This window comes from Abramis brama, assembly GCF_963993115.1.
Source record: "Abramis brama genome assembly, chromosome: 9".
NCBI lineage: Eukaryota > Metazoa > Chordata > Actinopteri > Cypriniformes > Leuciscidae > Abramis > Abramis brama.
This window is the reverse complement of record NC_139971.1, coordinates 31803247-31829350: the sequence shown is the minus strand read 5'-3', so window position 1 is coordinate 31829350 and position 26104 is coordinate 31803247. Positions and strand designations below refer to the sequence as shown.

General features: G+C 36.2%; 1 protein-coding gene across 2 annotated transcripts; it reads right to left on the bottom strand.

Moving 5' to 3' along the window:
* Positions 1-505: 505 nt before the first annotated feature.
* Positions 506-25001, bottom strand: vps9d1 (VPS9 domain containing 1). 2 transcript variants are annotated; one of them, XM_084124866.1, is made up of 16 exons: positions 24860-25001; positions 24242-24314; positions 23462-23653; positions 21849-22008; positions 19799-19910; positions 17490-17552; positions 17032-17084; positions 16719-16806; positions 16432-16517; positions 15819-16345; positions 15425-15554; positions 13747-13952; positions 12592-12676; positions 8960-9064; positions 4090-4202; positions 506-1539 (listed from the first exon to the last, which is right to left on the bottom strand). In XM_084124866.1, the coding sequence occupies exons 1-15, from the start codon at positions 24956-24958 to the stop codon at positions 4091-4093; spliced, it is 2091 nt and encodes a 696-aa protein (XP_083980992.1). In that variant the 5' UTR covers positions 24959-25001; the 3' UTR covers positions 506-1539; position 4090. The 2 variants fall into 2 exon arrangements, with proteins under 2 accessions (XP_083980992.1, XP_083980991.1); XM_084124865.1 differs by having other exon boundaries at positions 4086-4202; positions 24860-24986.
* Between the last annotated feature and the right edge of the window lie 1103 nt (positions 25002-26104).

The window sequence follows — 26104 nt, the reverse complement described above, 5'->3', positions numbered from 1 at the left end:
AATACAGCCATTTATTTGTCAGTGACAAGAAGAATCGATCTAGTCACATCCATTTCTATAGATCAAATTAAACTGAGATCAGTTTGCAAACTTTCCCTAACAACTCTTGCTGTGTTTTGGTGTTTAACCCCAAGGCTTGTCTAAAGCTATTTTGGGTTCCACAGACAGGAACTGGGGCATTTATGTAGACGAGGGACAAGACAAGTGGACTGGAAGGGATTTAAAATGCTGCCCATAGACAAAGTCACACAGTGAAGCCGTTAGTAATCGTCATCCACATAGAGGGTATTCTAGGACAGAGGTTAAGCCTCCTGATGCAGAGTGGCATGTTTTCTCCTTCGGCCCGGAAACTTTCAGAACAATCCAGCCATCAACAATTCAACAATCAGGCGGCTTGGCCTCCCTCTGCGCAATCGCTTCTCACAGCGTTTTCCTTCCCCTTCAGATTATAACTAATCAATTAGAAGAATGGGGGGGTGAAAAACACTACGAGGAACACTAAAAAAAAGTTTGGAACATATGTCTTTATTGTTAGAAAATTCACATGCTATGCATTTTCAAACCGTGCCCATGTGCATTATCCAATCTCAAAAGATCGAACAGACTCTGGCAAGGCTTGGTAAAAAATACATGGTTGCTGTCTCTCAGACAAGAGATTCAAGCTACATTCATTACAGATCTTCAGCAACAAACACAAAACTCTGCTCAAACAAAACATATAAATATATTTATTTATGCCTTTGTGCACGCACACACACTATACCCATTTCTTATTAAATCTCCTCAACATCAGTAACGTCAGACTGAAGACAGTTATTCCAGCAGCATTAGTGTTTCAAGCTTTTTTTCCACATCAATTGCATTTCTTTGACTATTAGTGAAAAGCATTTAAATAACAAATTAAGATATATATTTTTTTTAAAATACATAAAACCTGTACAGCGTAACATCTGCTTAGTGGTTTATTTACTTGCAAGAGAAATGCACAGCTCAGCGTATAAAAATCTGTAAGACCAAACTTGACAATTTTGCTCTATTTTCTCCTACTCAGGCTAAAATTCTGAGCTCAAATACAACAAAAACTCTGTATTAGTGTCGCTCATATTGTTTAATAAATAGGGTGTAACAGAATGATAAATGCTAGTAGTGCTTTAGTCTCATTTATATTTCATAAAATTTAGTGGGGAATACCATTTTAACAAAAAAATAAAATAAAAAGTCAATGGGATTAGAATATATAAAAAAAAAAAACGAACTTTTTCACAAATCCCTTCTTAACATCTGGCTCATTTCATCCTATGTAGTCTCAAACGATTTTTTTTTTTTGCTCTGGCTACAACACTGATCTCATTTCTAACCACATTCGGATGAACCTGCCCTGTAGCGCCCAAACACAGTATAACCTTCTCCAGTCCCTTCAAAGCGGCAGGTGGGGAAGATTCAAACAGAACTAAACCCTGGCATGATTTGGGGCTAAACAGGCTGAGCAGAGGAGATACAGCAAATCCCGAGGACCGTCAAAACCGCTGGCTACGGCACCTAGAATCAAAACACAAAGGGTTCTAATTAAATTGGATAAACAAGAACAATGTGAGCCACCCAGCTACTTTAAGAGCAGAGTCTGTAACAGAAGTGAAAGTGAATGAAAGTGTTCTCCATCACTCTGGCAGGGGTTGAAAGTTTGTTTGACGTTTTGGCATGTTTAACAGTCTCCATTGGATAATCTAATTAGAACTTAGGCCACCGTAGACCATCATTATTTCAGTAACGCAACCTTAAATAGAAACTTCAGCCTGTAGCCAAAAACAAACTGCACCATTTCACTTGAAATCAAGTTGAAAGTTCAGCAAGGTCAATGTAATCCATCCATCAAGGTAAAAGAGCAGCATTACCCTGTGTTCAGGGGAACCGCCCATCCCTCCCTTTCCAATTGTTTCATTTAAGCTGTGGTGGATGATGACGACAAGAGGAGCGCGTTTCAATGTGGGACGCCATAGTGCAAGTGACAGCTGTACAGACACTGCGCTCTGCGAAGTTAAACGTTCGGATAAAATGGGATAAGGCGGACTGACATTGTCGAGTAGGATTAGTTAGTTAGTTTATCTTTCCCCCGACCCACCATATGACTTAAAGTTCTAACTCAACTGGAAGATAATATCTGAAAGGCATAAACAACCGGTCAAAAGTTTGGGGTCCATATTTAAAAAATAGTTTTATTTATTTTTTATTCTCTTACACTCACCTACTGCTCTGGCTACTTTGACGCATGTATGGTGTGGCAGTGACATAGGTTAGCTGTTACAACGAACGAGAAAGGTTAACATGGAGCAAGCTAAATCTCGAACCTCCAGGGAATCAAAAAAAAAAAAAAAGCAGCCAAACAGAGGACAGTCTGCTGGCAAAAAGAACGCAACAGAGCTTGTAATTGATCAACATTGGCTTGGCTTTGGGGAGATGGTGAAATGTTGTGAAAGTGAAATGGAGATGGTGTTTTTATTACTCAGGTGAGCACGGTAATTTATTGAACGGATAATTTGCAATATGTAACTCTAACAGAGAGCATTATTTTATCGTATTCATCCTCAGTTACGCAGAGCCGAAGCACAACCAAATTAATAATCTTCTGTAAAATGTATGCAATTTTGGGTTTTGTAACTGCCAGAGGGTCAAAAGTTACATAGTGTACCTTTAAAATAACTTTTTTCTGTTCTAATATATTTTCAAATGTAATTACATCCTGTGACAGAAAAGGTTCATTTTCAGCAGTTATTACTTCAGTCACATGATCTTTCAGAAATATATATTTTTGTAGCAACTTGCATACATATCTAAGATAGCAAGATTTTTATTTGTCCTCGAGAGAAAATTTGTTTCCACTGTAGATGCATACATAACACAAACACCCATTACATGTTAAATTATCGACATATCATAACATCACAAAAAACAACAACAACAAAGATTTCCAATTTCTTATGCATTTAGAGCTTGTATAGACACAGGAACAAAACTTACTATACCTGGCCTTTCTACACATCGGCAACCTATACCTACGGCCAGAAGGCAGGGGGGATAAAATATTTATAGAGTGTGGTCGTTTAAGATTTTTTCTGCCTTTTCGCAACATGAATGTAGAGACACTATCTGATAAACTAGGGGTAGGGATACCAATCATTTTACTTGCTAAATAAGGTATCTTTAAGAATTTGTTCTTGTTGGTAACTGTTAGCATATGAAAAAAACTAAATGGCACCATAAATAATGGCTCAATAATACTATATATCAATAATGCTGCGATACAAAAGGCGACGACGAGGCTGAACAGACAAGTGTCTAAGTTTACGAATAGCTGTCAGTTTGTTGACCGCACTTGTAAACCCCTAGAGTGTGCTGGATGAAGTTGAGATTTTGATCCAAAGTAATGCCGAGATATTTGAAATACTCCACCCTTTCTAATATCTCTCCATTAATGGTAATGCTAGAAGCATGAATCTGTGTTTTTGGGGAGCTAAAGACCAGTTCCTTAGTCTTTATCCTCACACCACGTACTAAAATGGGCTCTAGAACGTTGATAGTCCAAAAAATAAAAAGAGTCATTGTCCTTCTTAAGCAGAGCAAGAATGGCTGTATCATCTCCTTATTTAAAGTAATGAGTAGTGGTAAATGGACTCTGACAGTCATTTTTGTATAGAATATAAAGAAATGGGCTAAGTACACACCCCTGCCAGTATTATTAAAAATATATTAGAGATGATGGAACTGGCAGACAAAATAAGTCTGGCATAATTCCCAGGGATGTACAGGTGTTGAAGAGACAAACCACTGCAGCATCTGTACCTCTCTTCTGCTTATATGCAAAGTGTAGACAATCTAGAGATGTTGTAACATATGGAAGCATACCGTTTCATTACAATGTAATGTCTTTACTGTTACATTTGATCAACTTAATGTGTTCTTGCTGAATAAAAGTATTCATTTGTTAAAATCTTAAACGCATCTACCTATATAGGCAGCTCACTAGGTTTTGGAACAGATGCGGGAGTTTGTCAGATAGGATGAACCTGAAATTATATAATTGGCTTTACCTACGTCAGGTGGGTTTGGCAGTTGGGGTTGGAGCCCCACCCAAGAACAATGACTCGACATAGGTCAGCGCGCTCTGCAGTGACGTCAGGCAGTACCCCTCCTCTCCAATCAGATACCTGTAGACATAAATAAACACTTCATTAGCACTTCTCCTCACAAGGGAAAACAAGATCTCTTCCACTGGGGGTCAACTTCAAGTGAACCCGTCCGCTAATGAGACTAAGACACGAGATCAAGCCGAAGCCAAGAATCAGCATGTTGGAGAATGCGAAGAGAGGATAGAAAGTGATGGAGAAAATGAGAAAGCCAGAGAGTATGAGACAGATCATTCTGCTCTCTCAGTAAACAAAGTAAAAAACAAACAAGAATATTCCCACTCTTTTTGATCAATTCAGTATAAAAAGTTTTGGAACTACATATAATAGGCCTTTTTTTGGTGAACTATCCCTTTAAATCAGTCTTAGACATGTATATAGACCTATTAAATTGAAGCCTGTTAACTGTGCCTGAGAATGAGAACACTTCCCATCACAACTTCCCTCACACGCTTGCAGAGTTCCACCCTCAGTTCCAAGCCACCGAGCAGAATAAACTTCTGAAGATATTTTATTTGTATTTTTATAGGGAGAGAAAAAACCAAACCAGAATATACCCAACATTCCTTGTTAAGTGCCAATCTAACCAGCCTGTAAAAATGTCCAGATTTATACTGATAAACAGAGCTCAGGGCTGTGGTCGGAGTAGACACGCGAGAGTACAGTACAGGAGGGGTGCAATGAATCCCCACAACACCACTCAGGAAACAGGTCAAACGGCCACCTATACAAACTGAGATCTCACGGTTGTGATTTCTATCGCTCAATCTAAAAAATGTTATATAAAGTTGTCAAAGTTGGATTCGTATTACCAAAAAGAACTGTAAAGTTTTATGGGTTTATTTCAACATGTTTAGACTGGAGGGTATTTTTCTAGCTGAAATATTTATGCAAACATCTGAGAATGTACTATAGATGACACTTCGATTATTGGTAGCAAGTGAGGTCATGTTCTGTTGACACTTGATACATGCCTAAAGGACAGAGAGACTGGCACTTAAAAGGATGTGACGAGCCAAATTTCCAAACAGTGCCATCTAACCCACCATCATCAACAAGTGATGCCAAAAATTTGACAGATTGTCAATTTGTTTTGGAGACTGTCTGAGACATGCCATTTTCTATTGCATAATATTTAGTCAGGCTGTAAATGTAGATTTAAAGTGCACCTATTATGCTATTTTAAAGGTTCCTAATTTTGTTTTGGAGGTCTACTACAATCAATTTTTGACCTTTGATGCATGTAAACCTAATATTCTCATAATATACATTACACATAACCTCAAGAGTCTGAAGATGACTTCATCGAAGATTCATTCACTATAAGCCCTGCCTTTGAGAGCTACTCTGCTCTGATTGGTCAGATGGCCCAGTCTGTAACAATTGGTCAACCGTTTGGTTGAAACGTCCATTACTTTTATTTATAAAAACAAAAACTTTTTTTTATATTTGTTTTATATATGTTTTATTATATTTTTGATCAAATAAATGCAGCCTTGGTGAGCATAAGAGATTTTTCAAAAACTTTTGAACAGTAGTGTATAGTTAAAGTGTTTCCTTGTTGACACTTCTGTGGTTACTTGCCATTGATCTCATATGCTACTGGTCGCTTCATTCTAAGAATATATATATTATATATATATATATATATATATATATATATATATATATATATATATATATATATATATATATATATATATATATATATACACATTTACACACACACACACACACACACACACACACACACCTTATCTGCTTATCTTATCTGATAAAGGTCATTAGGCCAGCGACACACTGGCTGTGTGGCGTGAGCATGGTGTGAGCGTGGCGTTTCTGTTGCGTGTCAGCTGCGTGGCGTTTTCTATGCCTTTGCACACCAGAAACGTGTCTGACACGGCGCGTCATATGCTAGGTGACATATGATAAGCCTCATTGGTGATATATTCGACATATGGGGAGAGAGTTGTGGAAGGCCTATACTTCATGTTAAAGGTGCCCTAGAATTTGAAATTGAATTTATCTTGGCATAGTTAAATAACAAGAGTTCAGTACATGCACTCTCAGTACATGAACACAAAGGTATTTTTTTAGGTCCTTCATCCAAGCCTCTGAAGAACCAGTGGGTTATGTGAATGTCTGATGTGTAATTGTTCAAGTTCAGACAGATAATCTTTCTCTCAAAGTCGTTCAATACTGTTTATGCATCAGTAAATCAAGCCAGTGACTAAACGATCAACTTCACGTCGTTTCTCTTAGTAGGATGAAAATGATCTTACTTAAACTGTGATTAATATACAGATAGCGATCAAAGAACAACCCCTTTCCAGTCGCCCAAGCTGTCAATCACACAGCGCGAGTTTATCTGGACACTTGCCAAAACTCATTATGAAATCAACGAAGCTCTTACTGTACGTACATCATGTTTGCATTGGTGAAATCATTAGTGAGAGTGCAGAAACTGCATTGCAATGATAAGATCTTCATTCACGTGATCAACAGGCTTACACTGAAGTCTCACAGCAGCCAATCACAGCAGTGGGCGTTTACACTGAAGTCTCATACAGACACGCCCCTTCAAATCAGAGGCTAAAATCAGGCTAGGAAAAATGCCTTTTATTTGTAAATTTTAACAAATTTTTATCTAAAAAACATACTAACATTATAAGGGCACCCCAGGAAACATTCTAAAATAATAAAATAATCCATGCAATGGGACCTTTAAACAAATATATAGCAGCAAAGACAACGTCGGCAGTGTTGACGGCAAAATAGGCTACAAAATATTTCGTTCTGTATTGACAAGTGCTATATTTGAAAATCGATAATTACTATTATTTTTTTTAAATTACATTTATATCTGCATTTGTCAAAACCTAGAGACTTTCAAACATCAAAATGTTAATATGTATTCGTGTCAAAATTACATATAAACATCTTTTCCTATTCTATTTTGCCTGGAAATGCTTCCAACACACTTGCGTGTCGTGTGAAAAATAGGCGTCGGTTCTATTTCTAGCATGCACGCGTTTTCCGCAGGCAGTGTGCAAGCTCTAACCTGTTAACATGGGAGCCGAAATAAAAACCGACACGCCACGCAGCTGACTTTACTTGAGTATTATCTTTTCTGGAAACTTTTTACTTTAACTTCACTACATTTGAAAGACAAATATCATACTTTTTACTCCACTACATTTCTGTCAAGGTCCTTGAGTAGAAAGTAGTAACGGCAGTCAGGGGATGATTTTGGTTTGGAAATGAAAGTCGGGTTGACGTCAAAACCCGACGTCAGATTTACGTCAGAACCCGACGTCGGAAAGACGTTGGATTTTGGTTGGAAATGAAAGTCGGGTTGACGTCAAAGCCAAAAAACTAAGCCAAGGGCACTATTTGAGGGAACAGCCATTTGGATGTTATTGAGTGCACTTATTCAATCTCATATTCAATCCCACTACTGGAACTGTGTTCTAGAAATAAATGTGATATTGATATGAGGGCAGGCATAGATTCAGAGGCATAAAATACTGTAAGTAATACATTCAACAATGCAACAATAATAAAACAATGCATTGAAATTTACTTTTTACTTTGGATACTTAAGTACTTTTAAAAACGAGTACTTCTGTACTTTTACTTAAGTAAAAATAGGTCTTTACAACTTTTACTTGTAACGGAGTAATATTTGACCAGTAGTATCTGTACTTTCACTCGAGTAAGGAAGTTGTGTACTTTGTCCACCTCTGCGGGTTTCACATGCTCCCTCTGCACGCGTCAACGCGGACAACGACGCAGAAGTATAAATGAAAACCAATGCGTTGCCTACAGCGTAGAGGCTCCGGCGTAGGTCCGACGCAGAAGTATAAATCAGCCTGAGACGCCGGCGCGACCACAACATTGCCCAACATCAAATGGCAAACGTAATGCAAGCGGAACGAAACTGCTCGTTATTGTGCGGTTGACGGTCGGACCGTTTATCAGTTTGGACCAGTGCAGCGCGAGCCGATCGTGATCATGCAACACTGTTACTACACAGCGCTAATAAGAGATCCAGTAAAGAAAGCATTTGAATTCGCCACAGAAGTAATAACATCGCTGCGAGATCTAGTGAGAAACATTCATATTTCTCCGTTATTAACGGATCAAACAGCGCGTGGAAGAATTGTGCCATGAATGAACTATCCAGTGTCCACAGATCAGCAACATTCACCATGGATTTACTGTAGTAACACTAACTGCAACCATGAAGTTTGGCAGGAATAGTAGGCTATAATGCCTTCAAGTAACATTACATTGGTTTTATTTTGACATTATGAATACAATTGCTGCCCTCAAATGTTAATCTGCACTAAAATAAACCTGTTTATAACTACTACAATATTACATTTCATTTTTTCCAAGGAGCTGTTTTGTTTTATATGCTCCTAAGAAGAGTCAATTATAGCTCTAGAATTTCTCAAAGTAAAAAAAATACATAATACTTTATGATGTTAGTTTTAATATAAAAAAAAATCAATCAAGGAAATTTTTTCTTTTTGCTGTATCAAAAACGTACCGAACCGTATCGAACCGAACTGTGACAAGTGTATCGTATCGAACCGAACCGTGAATTTTGTGAACCGTTACACCCCTAACAGAATACGGCAGAGTGCGCAAACATTTCCTCTCTGTTCTACACAATTTCTTGTGGCACAGCAATCGGTTCATTTTTAATTCATGAATACTGTTACTTTGTGGAGAACAGTTAAATTATATGGCATTTGATATTGAGGACGCACCCCTCGTGGATGAACTCTTCCAACGCAGCACATTCAGACACCAGCTGAGGAGTTTCACTGCGTAATACCACGAACGCCAGGATGGGCAATAGGTCATCGGCACCTCTGAGAGAGACAAAATGGAAGAAATTAACAAGACATGAAGAAGTAAACAAACAAATCCAATGACATTTCTTTGCAGGATAAACTATTCTCAGAAAGAACATTAACAGAACACAGAAACCCCATGATTCATGTGATGAAGGGACGCTTGCGTGAGAAAGAAGCTGGGTGTCCCCTTTCCTGCCGGACTGCAGGACACCTGATACGTTTTATACAGGTGAAAATAGGTCTACATACCATCCGTTTCAACATTGGTTCTGCTGCAATCAAAAAAACGCTCATGCACCAAAAAGGTGTGCTGGGATGATGCAGCCATTTTCTTGTTCAAGCCTGTTTGTTAAATTATGGCACGATCTGAGCACATGTTGAACAGCTGAAGAGTTTGGTGATGCAGACTTCAGAATAAATGCAAAACCAAAATATAGGGGCTATTGTAATGAAACAGTTAGCCAATGCATGAACTGCATGAAATATATAATGAATACTAATATGCCCCCTCTTGTCCTTAAAAGACAAAGCAAGACAAAGGATAGACAGAGGAAATGACTGATGTGCAGAAGGAAACAGCAATATAAATTCAAGTGTGAGTGAATTTAATCCAGAAAGGAGGAAAAGAAAGAATGAGGGAGCAAGGAGAGACAATGGAACAAAACAACTGAAAAAAATAGTGAGAATGGCTAAATTGTTCATGTTCATGCATGCATGCATGAGGACATTCATTCTCCCTCACAACCAAACAAACTTAAAAGCAAAACAAAGGCAGAATGCGCCTTGGCTGTGCTACCGGGGCAAAATCAGGGCAAGTCTCACAATGACACACTTCCAAACGAATCGCTGATGCCTTTACAGCATAATCATTATTAAACCAATGTACAATCACAGAATGGAAAACACCCGAATAATGCTTAAGAACCAAAGCCTTTGGGTTCAGAAAGCAACGGTCCATTGTTCTGGTAAGAACAAACAAACATACGAATATCAGGGGTGGGCGGTGTGACCAAAAGCACAATTATAAACAATAGTCGTTCAAAAAAAGAAACAAAGCCTTTAAATAATCCAGTCAATTAAAGATGTGTAATATTTTTAAAATTTGAAATATCAACAACAGAAAATAGTAAATGAAGTAAAACAAAAATACAAAACAACAATATAAAATAAATATTCAAATACCTATAAAACATAAAATAACAGTTACATAAAAATAATATAACTATAAATTTAACAATTCTTAATTTAACATTTAAATTATTATTATAAAAATGTTATAAATAAATAAAATATTCAAATACCTATAAAACAGAAAATAATTATATAAAAAAAATTATATAACTATACATTTATCAATTATTAATTTAACATTTAAATTTGTATTATAGAACAGATTATATATAGATTATATACATTTATGATCGATTCAAAGCCTACATTCCGTCTGTACGAGACACACAGTGTCTGCATGCAACACTTTCTGCGTTGTGCATGATTTAAGTTTTTTAGCCACCATGGATATATTGCACCGTATAAATAGTATAACAGAATCTGCACCAGCTGCTACATTTTCTACAAATTACACATGAGCTAAATGTTCATCCTTAATAGAAATACAAAACTGGATGTCATTGTATAAGAGATGCAGACAGTGTTCTAAAAACAAGCATCTACATCAGTCGTTGTCATGGGGTGCCAAACCGCTGAGCATGTGCGTCACCAGCGAGTCTCTGCTCGGCAAGCTGTGATGCAAAGAGACACATGTAGATATGACGCAAGTGTTCATTCTACCCACATTTCCAAGTAGAAAGCAAGCAAGAGACAGATGAACAGGCATCATTTACCTCCAGTCTTTGTGCTAAGCTAGGCTAGCGGTGGGTGCGTCAGACAGAGTTACAGCACGCACGGAGATGAAAAAGGTATGTATGGACTTATCTAACTCTGGGGGATAAGGTGAATAAACTAAAGTCCCAAAAAGTCGAAGTGTTCCTTTAATGGGTGTGGTGGGGCCGAGAGGTTACAAACATCATAACGGCCCACATAACTTCCCAGTAGAGTTTTCTCCTATGCAGGATGCTGCCGTGAGCTCACACTTTAACTGTCGAGATCACAGCGGAGACAGAAAGAAATTTAAGATGTTTTTCAAGAGAGTGGAGCAGACACTGAGGTCTGTGGGAGATTTTCCACAGAGAATCTGAGCCAAGTACACCCACTCTGATAAACCTGAATAAATACACACATTCAAGAAAATGTGTGTCATCAGGATGATACACTGGTTGAACACACCCGTTTCATGCTGTGAAACCAGAATTCAAGACTAAAAAGAGGCGACAGTTTAATCTCGGCGGCGTCAATTCATTTGCCAGGAGCTGTGTGAACATCTAATAAACTAGCATCACATTAGAACCAGAGGCGGACAGAGTACACAGCTTCATTACTTGAATAAAAGTACAGATACCCCTTGCTAAATTTTACTCAAGTACAAGTAAAAGTACTACAGTCAGATGTCTACTTAAGTAAAAGTACTAAAGTACTTGTTTTTAAAAGTACTTGAGTATCAAGAGTACAAGAGTACATTTTCTAAATATTGCATTACTACTGCCACAGTGGTTACATTGGTAAACACAGCAAACACTTAAGGCGAAAACTATCATTAACTTGTTCAGAAAATTGAAATAGTCTGGCGAGGTGGGGCCACTGGTTGGCACATTCCCGGGATGGACCTGCTGCGTCTTCATCCATTGTTTCGTCCATGGTTTCGTCTCTTTATCTAAATCTGACATAGAGTTGACTTTGGCGGAAAGCTGAAGGTGATTGCTGATAGGCTGTCCCAATCAGTGGCGCCTGCACAATCCAATCACATTTGAGAGGGAACCAACAAATTGAGGGTTTCCGAGATTTTTCTTTTTTCCTTTTTTTTTTTTTTTTTTTTTAGAAGAAATAACGGGTACTCACAGTTATGGATAGAAATGTAGTGGAGTAAAGAGTACAATATTTGCCTCTCAAATGTACTTGAGTAAAGTCATGAGTACTCCCCAAAAATGATACTCGAGTAAAGTACAGATCCCTCAAAATTGTACTTAAGTACTGTACTCAAGTAAATGTACTCCGTTACTGTCCGGCTCTGATTAGAACATACACAGAGCCCACAAGCATCTATCTGCAAAAAAACAAAAAGCTGCCTTTTTGTTAGAATAACGATCAATTTACTTGACCTAAGCAGTTCTACATTCAGACTCTCAAAGTGCATCAAGGCCAAAGTCTGCTCCAGACAGGGCGACCCACTTAGAGAGGAAGTCAGCTCCGAGCGCCCCGCGGGGGCCAGAGGGTCAAGACGGGACCCCTGCTGAGCTTTGGCCTCCATGAGGTCTGATGAAGTCTGACACAAGGTCAGCTGACAAGCAGGAGATTGTGCTTAAACAACTCTGAACTCCAACATAATAAAGTTGCTTCTTGATTATTTGTACTTTTTTTAAAAAAGGACAGCGAAAGGGACAAAGCGTCACAGCAACACAACATGTTATAACCTTGTGTATACTCACATTGCTGCTGATTTGGGTTGAGGGTCGTTTTCTTGCAGGAGGCGGTACTCTTCAGCACAGCCACAGATCATTCGTAAAGTTCTCACTGCAATGAAAAACAACTGCAGTCAGAAAAATACTGGTATTGTACCTAAATGGTGCATATTAATACCATAAGGGTACATGTTAGCATTAATATACTTTTATATTACATAAATGATGTGTAAAACATGTACAATTTAAGAACAAAAGTATGAAAGCCCATTTCTGGCACATAAAAAAAACAGCTTTGGTAAATAAATTTTGAGTGTCATGTCAAAATTACAAAAAGAGTCATAATTATGAGTGTATGACCATTTTTATTTGTTATGATTGACTTAAAAAAAAAAAAAAAAAAAAAAAAAAAAAAAGGGAGTCAAATTAAGATTTTGACTGTCAACTATAACTCAATTTCGACTGAAATCATTTTTATTTTTTATTTCGTTTATGACATTGTCATTTATGATGAAGTCAAAATTATGACATACCAAATCATATAAACTGAATAGTCAAATATAAGATGTAGAAATTATGACATTGACTATTCATCTCATTAATGTCTATGTAAATTTTGACTTTTCATTTGTCAAAATGATGACGTCAATTATAAGATGAAGTCAAAATTTTAACATACCAAGTAATTTATGAGATGAATAGTCAAAATTATGAGATAAAAAGTCAAATATAAGATACAGAAATTATGACATTTAGGTTTTTCTCAATGTCTATGTAAATTTTGACTTTACATTTTAGTCAAAATTATGACGTCAATTATAAGATGAAGTCAAAATTATTACATACCAAGACATATTTATGAAAGAGTGAAAATTATGAGATAAAGTCAAATATAAGATGAAGTAGAAATTATGACATTATTTTGTTAAAATTATTTCTCCTATCCCAGCTTAACATACAGAGATAGCTGGAAGCCAGCAATTTGTAATAGTCTAATTATTTCTTCTTCTTCTAAAAAAAAGGTGGGACTATCTGTCTGTCAGAGCAGATGGGGAGAGTTTGTTAAACACATTTGAATTTTTTTGAAATTTTTTTGAAATTCTGTTTAGGCATTGAAATGACATACAGTAGAACACACAGAAAGGGTTTGTGGTTTCATTTTAAGCATCTCAGAGATCTTACCAATACACTCAAGTTTCTTTTGAGGACAATAGTCTCTACACAAAAGCTTCAACTCCTGTACTGCAGACTCGTATGGGTAGGAACCGTGCAGCACAGCTGTGTCTCTAGGGAACAATTTGGATGCTACACCAAGATCACCAGGTGAAACATTACGATGAAGACGCATGCTGTTCTCAACAGCCAGCTCCCGTTCTTGATTCACCTCCCTAAAGAGTCGAAAGAAACACACAAGATAATAATATGCAACGAACTAAACCATAAAACAGCTATTAAAGTGTTTTGATAACTAAATGTTTTTTTGGGAGCAGTTGTAAGGGAAAATGGTTATTTTCAGCCATGCTGTAACTAAAGAAAAAATGTATAAGATACAAATTGACAAGCAGTGCCATCTACTGCTCAAGATCTAGATAAATCATGGAATGACTGCAATCTCTGCCACCCAAAGGAAAGGCTGCCCACTGCAGAGCCAGTGAGTGGAGCTTGACGTCCAATTCCCCCTCTCTGAACCCAATCGCTGGAGCTAGGCTCCAAGTTTAACTCCACTTTTAGATATACACTTGCAAACTTCCCTAAGCACTTCCTCTCGGGGAATCCACGCAGCCATTTTGAAGTGTTGGTAGGAAAGTTTATTTGGACAGAGCCTCGACCCCTCGATTTTGACAGAGGGAGCGAATCTACTAAATATAATAATCAAAATAACTAGGAACACTTCAGGCAAATCCATAGACCATTATGCAACTATTGTTATAGTTTATTGTAAGGTTATCATTTCATTTGTGTAATTTTTAATACTTTCTCCAACAGCCCAAGTTTACATACAGGCCTATAGAAGGATGCAAAACAAATTCATAATAAAAAAAAAAAATTAAAAAAAAATATTGTAAATAACAAATCAGCTCCATTGCGGATTCCAGTGATCAAGGGCTTTTTAGGGTGTTCCATTTAAACACATAAGGGTTACGCCAGCAGTGGGCACTCATGCAATGTAAGCAATGATGTACATCTGAGTGACAGAGACAAGTTTGCGAGGGAAGGGCATAAAAAAGGACTTAAATGCAGCCTTAGAAAGTCCAACCGCACCCTAACTTTAACCTAGAGATGCACCGATTGCAATTTTCTTGGCCGATTACGTTTTTTTTTTGCAAGTGTGACCAATAGTTATTTCTTTCAAATAACTATAATTGACAGCATATACAAACCAAAAAAAAATAAAAATCTACTTTTCTTCAATGCAAAATTTTATTTTCATATCTCTCTTTATTCTATTTCATTTATGAACTTACATTTACCCATTTTCTTCTCCTTCTCTCCTCCTGTTTCGTGTTCAGGAGACAGACGTAATGCTGCCGTAAATGACGCGAATTGTCACGTGAACAAGTAAATCCAAAAAAATATAATAATAAAAAAAATTATGTACGCTAATTAGATTGTTTTAATTTGGTAAAGCATTCAGATATGTCCAAGTCAAAGAGTCATCTGAAATTTAAGACCTCTCATTAGTAAAAATAAGACTTTTTATGGCCTTAAATTTTAAAAATCTAATTTAAGACTTTAAGGATCCACGGGAACCCTGTTAACTGATGGGCATTTTGACATAACTTTGGGGTGAGTGCTCACACGACCCCAAACTTTTGAAAGGTGGTATACATTTGTGAAAAACACTTAATTTGTGACCTACCTAAAGAGTGCCAACAGAGGGCGCCAAATAGGGGTGAAGAAGACTTCCTCTATGCTGGCCACACATTGGTCCTTAGAGATGGCAGTGTTGAGGCATTCAAAAGACAGAAGACACAGAGACAGCAGGCGATCTGTTTCACACAAAGACAAATCCATTTACCATAGAGAATCAGCCAACTAGTACATTTCATAAAAGGACCTTTGACAAACACATTTATGGTGGATTATGGCCCTCTGGCGTTGTTTACACCCTGACGCAGTATAAATGCATGATACAACCCTACAGATCCCACTAGCTATAACAGGGGATTTCCATGAATCCTGAACTCACATGTTGCACATATCTAGAGTCACAACTAAGGCCTCAATCACACAACAAACAAACATTTATTTACCGATAGCATTGTGAATATCTTTGACGATGGCCTTCAAATGTCCCTTCAGAGCACGCTCCTCAAGATCATGAATGTGAGACTCTAGGTCCATGTGTGTTGTGTCAAAGGTCACATCAGAGTTTGTATCATCTCCACTGTGAGAAGGAACCCAGTCCAGCTGAGTAAGAAACTTCTCCAGATCCTCAAAAGAGTTCTCCCTATCTGTGGAGATCAGAGTGGATGACTCGTGAGGTTCGGTTTCGGACTTAGTGTCGCTTGAGTTGAGGTCGTGGGATGGTGAAAGGGAGATGGAGGCATCAGATAAGCTGTGTGTCAGACCAGACTTGAGTGGGCTCTGCTGCTGCTGCTGCAGAGAGATATGACTGTCGAACAGGAGCAGGCTCTGGGCGCTGCGGGAGGGCTTTAAGGGTAGCGAGCAACCAGGCACTGTGTCCAGAGGAACACACTGGCTCACTATAGGATACAGTCTGTTATACACACGATACTGAAGCTTCTTTAGCAACTTCATGACTGGGTGATCTGGGTAGCTGGGATCAAGAAAGACAAAAACAGGTGACATTAGATACAGAAACACTCATTTATTTTTACAGATGATCTGACACCACAAACCTACCTGAGAAGACAGGAGATAAGACCTATAACCAGTGTCGGATCATTTGGACTCATTTTCAGATTAGCTTTCCAAATTTTTGGCCATTCCTAGGATTAAACCAGTTAAAAAAAAACAGAAAACAATTTTAAATTCTAAAAATATTTTACATTTAATGTTTTTACTGTAAACGCAGCCTTGCTGAGCATAAGAGACTTCTTACAAAAATGAACATTAGTGTAGGTTTACTAACAGATGCACAAATATACACAAAAAGTCTAAAATCAATGCTACAATATAAATATCCTTACATGATCATGCTCATATTCGAGCACACTTGCATAAAGAACTCGCTGCTCTTGTTCCTCAGGTGTAATGGTCCCACAGGTTGCAAACCTCCTGCAAAAATGCAATTTCATGCACACAAATTAACAGTCAAATTCTAGAAAACCATTGAGCATTAAATGGCTTAAAGGTGCTCAGATTCTTAACATAACTTCTTTGTCATTCTAAGGTATTATGTGATGCACAACACTGCTAGAAACATATGCAAAACTCATAACACTCCATGTGCAACATAACGTCATGAATGTCCATCTGGTCCATGGGTCACAAACTGCTCACCTGTTGGCTTCTTCCTGCAGCCGGAGTCTCCTCTCCTCCATTTTCCTTTGAAGCTGCAAGCGCTCAGGAAAACTCCCAACAGTTTGAAAAATTGCTACATTCAGAAAAAAAACTTTGCTCACAGCACATTGATTAAAGGGATATGTCACCCAAAAATGAAAATTCTGTCATTAATTACATGCAGCATGTTTGCGCTTCCAGTTCAGTTGAGCTTCGGTTTATGTTTGCTGACACACGAGAATGAACCTCATTGGTTCTCACACTTGAGCTTCCGTTTACCACAACTGATGTGTGAGATGATCAATGTTTTTATGTGAATAAAAGGCTATATTCAATCTATTCATCATATAAAACGATTGTGTGTCTCTTCAGAAAATTTGGACTAAACCACTCGATTCATATAGATTAGTTTTACGATCTCTTTAATAACTTATAACCCAGGAAACCATAAAGGATACTGCATCTTGTCTTGCTTTGGCTATTATTAGATTCTCCATCATTTGCCTCTGAAGTGAGAGAGTCTGTATTAAGAAAAGAAATAAAGGCCAGCATTATACAAGTAATTATTTCAGTTTCAAATTTGATTATTGATATTTACATCATTAGTAGAAGAAAAGTTGAAGAAAGTTACATGACTATAGTGCATGCATATAGTGCAGCATCCCTGCAGATTTAACAGATGGAGTTAAAACACTCACAGCAAACACTGATCATTCAGTTTGAAGGGACATCCACCATCCAACTAAACTATTTCTGTCCTGTAACTGGTCAACAGTTCGTACCCATTTGTAAAATCACACTTTTAGTTTTACCTAATAGATTTTTTGCCAAATTGACATTCAAAAATACAAAAAGCATTGCCAATTAATAAAGTAAACTAACGAAGTGAATAATGAACTTTTAAAAGCAGAATTAGCAAAATGTGGTCAGTTAAAATTGTTTTAGATGGACCATGTCACAGCATGACATGTCAACTTTCAGTAACACTTTACAGTAAGGTATAATTTGCATTAGTTAATGTTTTAACTACCATGAACTAACCATGAGAAATACATTTGTTACTGTATTTGTTCATCTTTGTTAACGTTAGTAAATTTTTTTTTTTTTTTACAGCTGTTCATTGTTTGTTCTTGTTACTTCACAGTGCATTAATGTTAACATACAACTTTTGATTTTAATAATGTATTAGTAAATGTTGAAATGAACATTAACAAAGATTGACTACTGTAAGTTAAGTTAGTTAACAAACGAAACCTTATTTTAAAGTGATACCCAACTTTCAAACTTACAAATATTTTAAAATGTCATTTTACGCACTGGATTTTCATATGGCAAAGATTCAGGATTTTAGCATTCTTACATACCAAATACGCATTTAAATATACGATTTTCCCCTCCAAACCATTAAAATTTTTAATATGCAAGCCGCTTGTTTTGAACAGTAACGTTAACGTTACCAGTTACCTTTTTTTCTCGCCACGTAAGTTAAATGAATAAATAAATAACGTCAAAACGAACCTTCCAGAATGTCTTGAGTTTTTTCCAGTATAAACGAAGATCCATTGGTGTTTCTCTGTGTCTCCGGATCATTCTTGAAAACTGGACAGCACACAATGTTTGCGTTCCGCCGAACAACATAAAAGTTTGTTTGACCCGCCACCAAAACTTATACGAAATAACTTACCGTGCAACTAACTGCGCTATTGCTAATTAAAACTACGATAGCGACCGCAAATGAAATATGAATTGTCTTTGTCTGTGTGCGGCCAATCTATCCGCCCTGAACACCTGACTGGATCCCACATTCAGTGCAGGCGTCACAGGGAGCAACAGCACATGGACAAGTGAGCTCAGTGAATCGCGCAAAGCCATTTAAAACAAGAGGTGTGGCGTCAGATGTGTTATACGCATGCGCACAATAAAGTCATGGTCCGTAAACATCCGAAATAAGGTCAAATAATAAGTTTATTGGGTAACACTTTACAATAAGGTTCATTAGTTAACATTAGTTAATGTATTAACTAACATCAACTAACAATGAGCAATACATTTGTTACAGTATTTATTAATCTTGGTAAATGTTATTTGAGAAAAATCCAGCTGCTCATTGTTTGTTCATAGTGCATTAACTAATGATAACAAATACAACCTTTGATTTAAATAATGTATTAGTAAACGTTGAAATTAATATTAAGTAAGATTAATAAATGCTGTAGAAGTATTGTTCATTCTTAGTTCATGTTAACAGAGGTAGTTAACTAATGAACCTTATTGTAAAGTGTTACCGTTTATTGTTTACAGTTTTTCCCCACATAAGCAATTTTATATATTATGAATGCGTTGAACCACAAGGTTGGAAAAATCTCAAGGTGGAACATTTTTTCCTTGCCTTCCTGGGTCTATTTCATTCATAATGTTTTTCATCATTTTATTTTTCTTCTCTATTATTTTTCTTTTTTAAAAGTGTTTTTTTTTTTTTGCCAATTCCTTTTTTCTTCATAATTTGTTTAGATATGTATAATGGTGGTGAAAAATACAAACAAAAAATATGGATATAAATATTTACCCAAAAAAAAAATAGCTTAAAAAAAAAGAGCAGCAGAATAAAAGAAACGGACTCAAAAAGGCACTATTAGGCACTTTATTTTAGTGCTTCTGTATATATGTATGTAGAGCATACACAAGCATAGTATTTTTTTATAATCATTTTCCTAAGATTTATTTTATTTTTTTAATACAATCTCACATTTAATTTTTCTAGACTTACCAATGAGGTTTTTTGTGTGGCCTGACCAGGGGTAAGTCTTGCCAGTCGTGCTTCATAATTAGCCTTAAGTTTCTGGTTCAGACGCGACGCTTCTTCAATAGGCGTTAATTCCCTGTCATACACATACAAAAACTTCTTATTGTGAACATTTTGTGCATTAGGGGCAGCTCTTAGTGAGACTAAAAGAACGTGATGTACTATTAACTTCCTTTATATGGATGCAGAATAGATTTGTTTTCTATCACAGATCTGATAACCTTGAAAGATCAATTGGGGCTTGGGGCCAGAGGAAGTGTACATAACTAATGTGAACCATGTGAACCATGATTTAAAAAAATAACAGTGATGAACAACCTAATATTAAATGTTGTGGATAGCAGATACAAATAATGATACTCTTTTGTAATATATTACTTATAATAATAATTTAGATATTAACTCTTCAAGTTTATGTCTTGGGCTGTTTCTCTTACAGAGGCATCACCCAGAATAAAAACAATTATTGGTTTCTTAAAGGGTTAGTTCACCCAAAAATTAAAATTAGCCCATGATTTACTCACCCTAAAGTCATCCTAGGTATATATGACATTCTTCTTTCAGATATATACAATCTGAGTTATATTAAAAAATGTCCTGGCTCTTCCAAGCTTTATAATGGCAGTGAATGGCCGTATATTTTTTGCCATAAAAGTCCATCAAGGCGCATCCATCCATGATAAAAGTGCTCCACACAGCTCTGGGGGGTTAATAAAGGCCTTCTGAAGTGAAGTTTGTGTAAGAAAAACATCCATATTTAAAACTTTATCAACTAAAATAACTAGCTTCAGGCAGACTGCCTGCGCAAGTCGACTTACGCCAAAAGAGGAACACTTGACTTGACGTGATGAATGGCGTAGGATGTAGGAGTAGCGTAAGCTTTGACGCCTCTCGCGGTTCAAACAAACAGGGCTGGGCAACAAACTCAAGCTCCCCCGTCATTTCTCTTTAAAAATTCTAGTTTTAGACTAATTTGTGACCGGTGTTTTGTTTTGCTCTATCCTCTGCGCTTCCGCAATCGTCAATGCATCATGCGTCATGTCAAAGGTTACTCTTTCACCGTAAATCGATGCGTACGGCCGTCTGCCGCAAGCTAGTTATTTTAGTCGGTAAAGTTTTAAATATGGATATTTTTCTTACACGAACGCATCGCTTCACTTCAGAAGGCCTTTATTAACCCGTGTGGAGCACTTTTATCATGAATGGATGCACTTTGATGGACTTCAAAACAGAAACAGCCATTCACTGCCATTATAAAGCCTGGAAGAGCCAAGATATTTTCATATATATCTCCGATTGTATTCGTCTGAAAGAAGAATGTCATATATACCTAGGGCAGGGTTCACCAATCTCGGTCCTGTAGGGCCGCTGTCCTGCAGAGTTTAGCTCCAACCCCAATTAAACACACCTGAACCAGCTAATCAAGGTCTCAATAGGCATACTAGAAACTTTCAAACAGGTGTGTTGGAGCTGGTTGGAGCTAAACTCTGCAGGACAGCGGCCCTCCAGGACCGAGATTGGTGAACCCTGACCTAGGATGACTTTAGGGTGAGTAAATCATGGGCTAATTTTAATTTTTGGGTGAACTATCTCTTTAAATAACTTTGTTTAAATGCCTTTCAAGTATTTTACAGAGGCTATTCTGCCTCTTGTTAAACCAAGCATAATGTTCTTGGAGAATCAAATTTATTAAAACAGGTCCATTCATTATGGAGACATTTTAAAGTGAATAGTAACACTATTATTAAATGTAGAACTATGATGTGGTGAGACAATTTATTATATTAACATTATTTATAATGTTATATAATACTAATGCATATGTTTCAGTGTTACGTATATCTTGTTTTTGTTTGTTATCTTGAATGTATTAGATACTATATCTTTGGGAACAAAATGTGAACTCAACGATCAATGGATATTGAGACTCTGTACCCATCGTTACTTAAGTTCCTCCACATTCTGCTGATATGTATACAGTGCTTATGAAAATGTCAATGGATTACTGACTCACTTTCGGTTGTCTTGTGACTCAACTGTCTGAAACTTTTGGAAGACTTCAGGTGGCAGAAAGGGGGAGCCTGCCACCCCTCCCTCAGAGAGGACTCTGCGATGTCTGGTGGGCTGTTCCTTACTTTGTGTCACAGAAACCAATGCCTGCTCATTAGGCATTTCTACAAAGAGAGGAGTTTGGAATATTAGGTATATATAAATATACAGTATATATATATATAAATATATAAATATATATGTATATATAAATATATATATAAACACAGTGCCGGTCAAAAGTTTGGAAACATTACTATTTTTTATGTTTTTAAAAGAAGTCTCTTATGCTCATCAAGCCTGCATTTATTTGATCAATTTTGTAAATAATTATTACAATTAAAATAATGGTTTTCTATTTTAATATACTTAAAAATATGATTTATTTCTGTGATGCAAAACTGAATTTTTATCAGCCATTACTCCAGTCTTCAGTGTCCAATGATCCTTCAGAAATCATTCTAATATACTGATTTGATACTCATTTATCATCAATGTTGGAAACATTTGTGCTGCTTAATGTTTTTTTTGGAACCTGTAATACTTTTTTTCCGGATTTATTGTTAAAAAGAACAGCATTTATTCAAAATAGAAATCACTTTTTATCAATTTAACACATACTTGCTGAATAAAAGTATTCATTTCTTTCAAAAAAAAGAAAGAAAAAAAGTACTTACCCCAACGGAAGGGAACAGAAGTTATTAGAAAAGATTTCTATTTTAAATAAATGCTGTTCTTTTTACACTTTTTATTCATCAAAGAATCCTAAAAAAAAGTATCACAGGTTATAGACAAATATTACCAGCACAACTGTTTCCAACATTGATAATAAATCAGTGTATTAGAATGATTTCTAAAGGATCATGTGACACTGAAGACTGGAATAATGGCTGATGAAAATTCAGCTTTGCATCACACAAATGAAATTATGTTTTAAAGTACATTCAAATAGAAAACCATTATTTTAAATTGTAATAATATTTCACAATATTGCAGTTTTTTCTGTATTTTTGATCAAATAAATGCTTTTTCAAATAAATGGCTTGATGAGCATAAGAGACTTCTTTCAAAAACATTAAAAATAGTAATGTTTCCAAACTTTTGACCGGTACTGTATATGTGTGTGTGTGACATTTATAATGTAACAATAACATTATATATATATATTTTTAAAAAGCCGTTCTTTTGAGTTTTTTATTTATCAAAGAATCCTAAAAAAAATTATCACAGTTTCTACAAAAATATTAAGCATTAAAAACTTGTATGCTTAGGATAATAAGAATGCTTGAAATAATATTAGAGCATATTAGAGTGATTTCTGAAGGATCATGTGACACTGAAGACTAATGACTACTGAAAAGTCAGCTTTGCTATCACATGAGGTTGTAATAATATTTCACAATATTACAATTTTACTGTATTTTCTATCAAATAAATGCAGCCTTGGTAAGCATAAGAGACTTCATTATTCTAAACTTTTCAAAATAATATTTTTTAAATAAGTGTCTATATGTTAAATAAATTAGAAGTTGCAACTCCAGGGACCTCCAGATTGAAAACCAGGAAAAATAGGCTCACCTGATATTTTGAGATCACTTAATGCGTTAATAGCTGGAATGGTGGTCTGTTTGGGATTGGACAGAGAAGTAGAGGAGGTGGCAGGTGTAGAAGACTCTCGCTTCCTTATTATACATGATTTGACCCTCTCCAAACATTGCTCAACCAGTTTCACCATCTTCTCTAATTCCACCGACTCCATCTCTCCTTCCACTGCAAGAGGAGTCATATGTCTTTTTATATTTCATTTTGCTCATCCAGAACATAAAAACAGCACTTTAAAGGTACAATTTGAGCTGGATCGCACTGCACCAACAGACACAGACCAATACAGACACTTGGCGAAAACAACAGACTCCTGTTGGTGCGGTGTGAACTGGCCTTAAACAACCAGGTTAACTCTGCATGAGCCTGAAAAGCTAATCATGAACAAAGGTGAGAAGATCTAGCCTTATCTTAATAGAGCTTTAGGAATCATTTAATGCAATCTTTTCCACACGAGTTAAGATACAGTACATTTTAACCCACAAAAAGGACTGTGTGTCTTATCAATCAAATTCACTGATGTCATGATGAAGCACATAACATTGTGTGACACATCATTTCTTCCTTTTAAGTCCTCTCTTGAAGTAGGAAGCCAGGTCACAGCACATGACAATGACTGTCAAAGAGGAAATAAAATGTATTGTGAAATTGAAGCCTTAACGCTCATCACTTTCCAATAGAAGAGTTGTAGGATGTGTAATTGGAGAACTCATTTATGAACTCTCATAAGGCAGGTTTGAAGTGTGAAAAACTTACGTTTAGATGCGGCATCTTCAAGCAGAGCATGGGAGATGTAGTTGATACTTCTTAAGTATTCACAGTATGCCTCCTATAAAGGGAAATAAATAACCACAGTGGGTGTGGCAGGAAGATTTTATTGGATCTATTCTGCAACACAGTGCCATTATACAGTTTAAGATTTGTTGCTAGACGTCCTTTTGAACTTCTGGGGTATCTCGAGTAGTCACCCCCCAAAGAGAGAATTTCAACATCATGTATTGTATTATCTAAAAAAATCTAAATCTGCAATGTGTCTGTGAGCTCAAACCAGCTCTGATTAATCGTTAAACACTCTGAGATCAGGTGATTCGGAAAAAGTAAACTATGCAAATCACCATTGATATGATTTTATCCTAAGAAAGTATCAGTACTTTTAAATATTGTATCAGTACTTTATTGAATAAAGTTCACATTTTGGACACTATCGACTGGACTCGCTAATGATTTTTTGGGGGAAACATTGGGGTTCTAATGATCATCAGCTTCTATCAATGTTTACGCTGATAAATGACGTCACTCTCGCATGCACTTATTGGCTAAATATGACCATATCTGGACCAAACAAGGCAGGTTTAAAGATTTAAACATATCTACCTTGTGTCTGTTGCTGGTGTCCAGCTGAATGGCCACTTTTACAAGCTTCATGGCATTCTGCAGTGGTCTCTGATTGCTGTCACTGAGAGGGGCGGCCATCCTGCCAAAACAATCGCGCGAGGCTGACAGCACCACCGCAACAACCTCCAGTAAGTTGTAATTACTGTTTCAAAATAAAAGGCCGACTTTAGTTACTGTGATAATACCGGTACTAGCTTTAAATAAACAAAGAAAATACTACGTATATTATAACAATATATTGTAATATTTGTTTGACATTTCGGTTCTTGCATTGAACTGACACCATTGAGGTATGTGTGAATAACACTAAAACAAAACGAAAACGTCTGTTCAAGTAATGTTATTCACAACAATCATTATTTACTTAAACCAAAATTGCTATTCTAAAAACACGTTATTTAAAAATAAAAATCTATGACTAAAACTTATATAAAAAACAACAAAAAAGCAAATATTCAAAGACTGAGATTAAATGATAATAAAGTGCCTATATTTGGCATAGATATTAAATTGCAACATAAAAAATAAAAGGTTATATATAATCACGTTATACTTATTTCCATACATTATAAGCCCAAACGCCATTGTATTCTTTGAAATACCTAGAAGTAACCTATTTAAATACAATGATTAAGGTAATGCGGTATTACCTTTTTGAAAGTGGTAAAATGAATGAAGTGCACAAGATATATAAAAATATACTTTATTTAATAACGCAATTTAGTACTTATATACTATTATAGTACTTATTTTGAATGAGCTTTTATTTTTACATTTCATCCGGTGATTGCCATTTTTAATAGGTTCTTTGTTTTTATTTCAAGTCATTTTAGTACTTCAAGCACTGATTTATTATATAAATTTAAATCTCTTTCAACACTTCTAATTTTCATCTACTACTTTTATTTTAGCTTTGTTTCAATTACAGTAGTAGTATTTGAGTTTATTGCCATATCAGCATCACCGGCTATTACATGATAAATGACAATATGTAATGCAGATACATATTAAACATTTAACAACATAATATCAAAAGTACAACATAATGAAAACAAACTTACAAAAAGTACACGTACAAAATTAGTACAATTCTATAATAGATTCTTTAAATGTACTTGTACAAAAAAAAAAAAAACTTGGACCCATAAATAAGTCCTTAAAAGTTTGTCCTGATAAAAAGTGCATTCTCGTAACATTAAAGATTGGGCAGTCCAAAAGAATATG

What these genes read in the sequence shown, in the direction of transcription:
- vps9d1 (XM_084124866.1), bottom strand. Translation starts at nt 24,958, where the DNA reads ATGGCCGCCCCTCTCAGTGACAGCAATCAGAGACCACTGCAGAATGCC. An exon ending in CCACACAAAAAACCTCATTG is followed by an intron (nt 17,553 to 19,798) that starts GTAAGTCTAGAA and finishes TTCTTAATACAG; the next exon opens with ACTCTCTCACTTCAGAGGCA. An exon ending in AGATATTCACAATGCTATCG is followed by an intron (nt 15,555 to 15,818) that starts GTAAATAAATGT and finishes TGTGTGAAACAG; the next exon opens with ATCGCCTGCTGTCTCTGTGT.